Source organism: Emiliania huxleyi, assembly GCF_000372725.1.
Source record: "Emiliania huxleyi CCMP1516 unplaced genomic scaffold EMIHUscaffold_5199, whole genome shotgun sequence".
NCBI classification, from domain to species: domain Eukaryota; phylum Haptophyta; order Isochrysidales; family Noelaerhabdaceae; genus Emiliania; species Emiliania huxleyi.
Window position 1 is genome coordinate 1 of NW_005198092.1, and position 1,609 is coordinate 1,609.

At 66.1% G+C, this 1,609-nt stretch overlaps 1 protein-coding gene across 1 annotated transcript; it reads left to right on the plus strand.

Annotated features, from left to right (window-relative positions):
• Positions 1–442: 442 nt before the first annotated feature.
• On the plus strand, positions 443–1,282 carry EMIHUDRAFT_256736 (hypothetical protein; the record flags this gene model as incomplete). The annotated part of the gene is made up of 1 exon (XM_005766286.1): positions 443–1,282. One exon carries the CDS (start codon positions 443–445, stop codon positions 1,280–1,282), a length of 840 nt encoding a protein of 279 aa, XP_005766343.1.
• Positions 1,283–1,609: the final 327 nt, after the last annotated feature.

The window sequence follows — 1,609 nt, forward strand, 5'->3', positions numbered from 1 at the left end:
AACGACCACATGGTGAGCGCGCCCGAGCACCGAAGCGCCGCGCGCCGGCGAGCACCGCCGCCCGCGCCTTGGCGTGGAGCGGTAGTAGATGATGCGGCGCCCAGGATGCTCTTTCCTGCGTCGCCCCGCAGTGGCCGAGCCGACCGCCGTTCGACCTGGCGCCGAGTGGCTCCCAGATCGAGCGCGGCAGGCTCAGTCGCACCCTCGCGGAGCGAACGCGAACCGAGCCGTCGCCGTTCGCAGCAGCCGTCAGCCGTCAGCCGGCAGCAGCCGGCCGCCCACTCTTAAGCCGTGCACGCCCACTCATTCAAACGGCACACTGGGCCTTGGTCGTCTGCCTCTTTCTATCTCCTGAGCACTTGGAGCACTTGGAGTGCAGTCATTAGCCTCACATCCAGGGCCGAGGGACGGATTTCTTTGTTTCTCGGCGCGGTCTCGCGGAATGACTCTCGTCGGCCTGGCTCTCGTCGCGACGCTGGCTCTTTACCCTCCCGCACCGGCTCGCGAGGTGCAGGCAACGTCGACCAAAGCCCGGCGGCTGGCTAACTTGCGCGAGGAGGGCTCTGCCGCCGTCGCCGCGCGCCGGTCCAGGGCGCTGATGCTCAAGGTGGCACAGCTCAGACAAGGAGGGCAGCGCCTCATCGAGGAGAGGGAGGCGCGGCTCGCCGCCCTCGACTCGATCCGGATCAACCGCGAGTTTGCCGAGCGTCACTTTGACATGCGCGCCGCCTTTCGCGCTGAGCTGGAGGTGAGGCCCGCTCGCGCCTTCGCCAACCGACTGGCGACCAAGTGGGAGACCGTGGCAGAGGCGCGAGTCGCTCGCGACCAGCGTAGGATGGAAGCGAGGCGGGCTTGGGAGGAGGCAGAGAGAGCGCGCCGGCGGCTTGAGCGGGCGGAGTCGCGGCTGGCGGAGCTTGAGGCGGAGGCGGAGGGGGCGGAGGCGACATCGTGCGAGGCCTTCCTCACCACTGTCATCACCTTCCAGGGGCGCAGCTTCAGAGTGTTCCTCGCCACCGACGCGACCACGGACCAGCTCGAGGACGAGGCGCAGATTGTGTTCCCGTCGCTAGCCGCCACGCCAGTCTGCCTCTGGGTGGGCGGCGAGCGGTTGCCGCGGGGTGCGCCGCTTAGCGCAGTGCTGCAAGCCGGCGGCAATGCGCCTCTGGAGAGAGTGATGGTCACGCCGCTCGGCGCGCTGTCTGCGGCTCGTCCAGAGGCGGCGCCGGCCACCGAAGAGCAGATGGCGGCTTCGTGGCGCGACCGAGCGTGGACCTCTGGGTAGGGACGGGCCACAGGGCGCGAGGGGGCGAACCCTCCGGTAGTTATTTCGAAGAGTTCAGACACGATTCGCTGTACTTGAATCAAACATGCCTAAACACGCCTGAGTGGGCAATCTGGGGGCGTATGGTTGAGGTATGTGCACCGCGCTGCGGTGGTGTGGCGCTGAGCTCCGCTGGCTGCTCCAGCCGCGGCTCGGACATCACCGCGCACAAGCGCTCCAATAGCTCCACACGACCCTCATGACACAGAGGTACCGACTCGATTTATCCGCCCCTTCTGTGGGCTCTTTTTTTTTTTTTTTTTTTTTTCTTTCTTTTTTTGTTGTTTT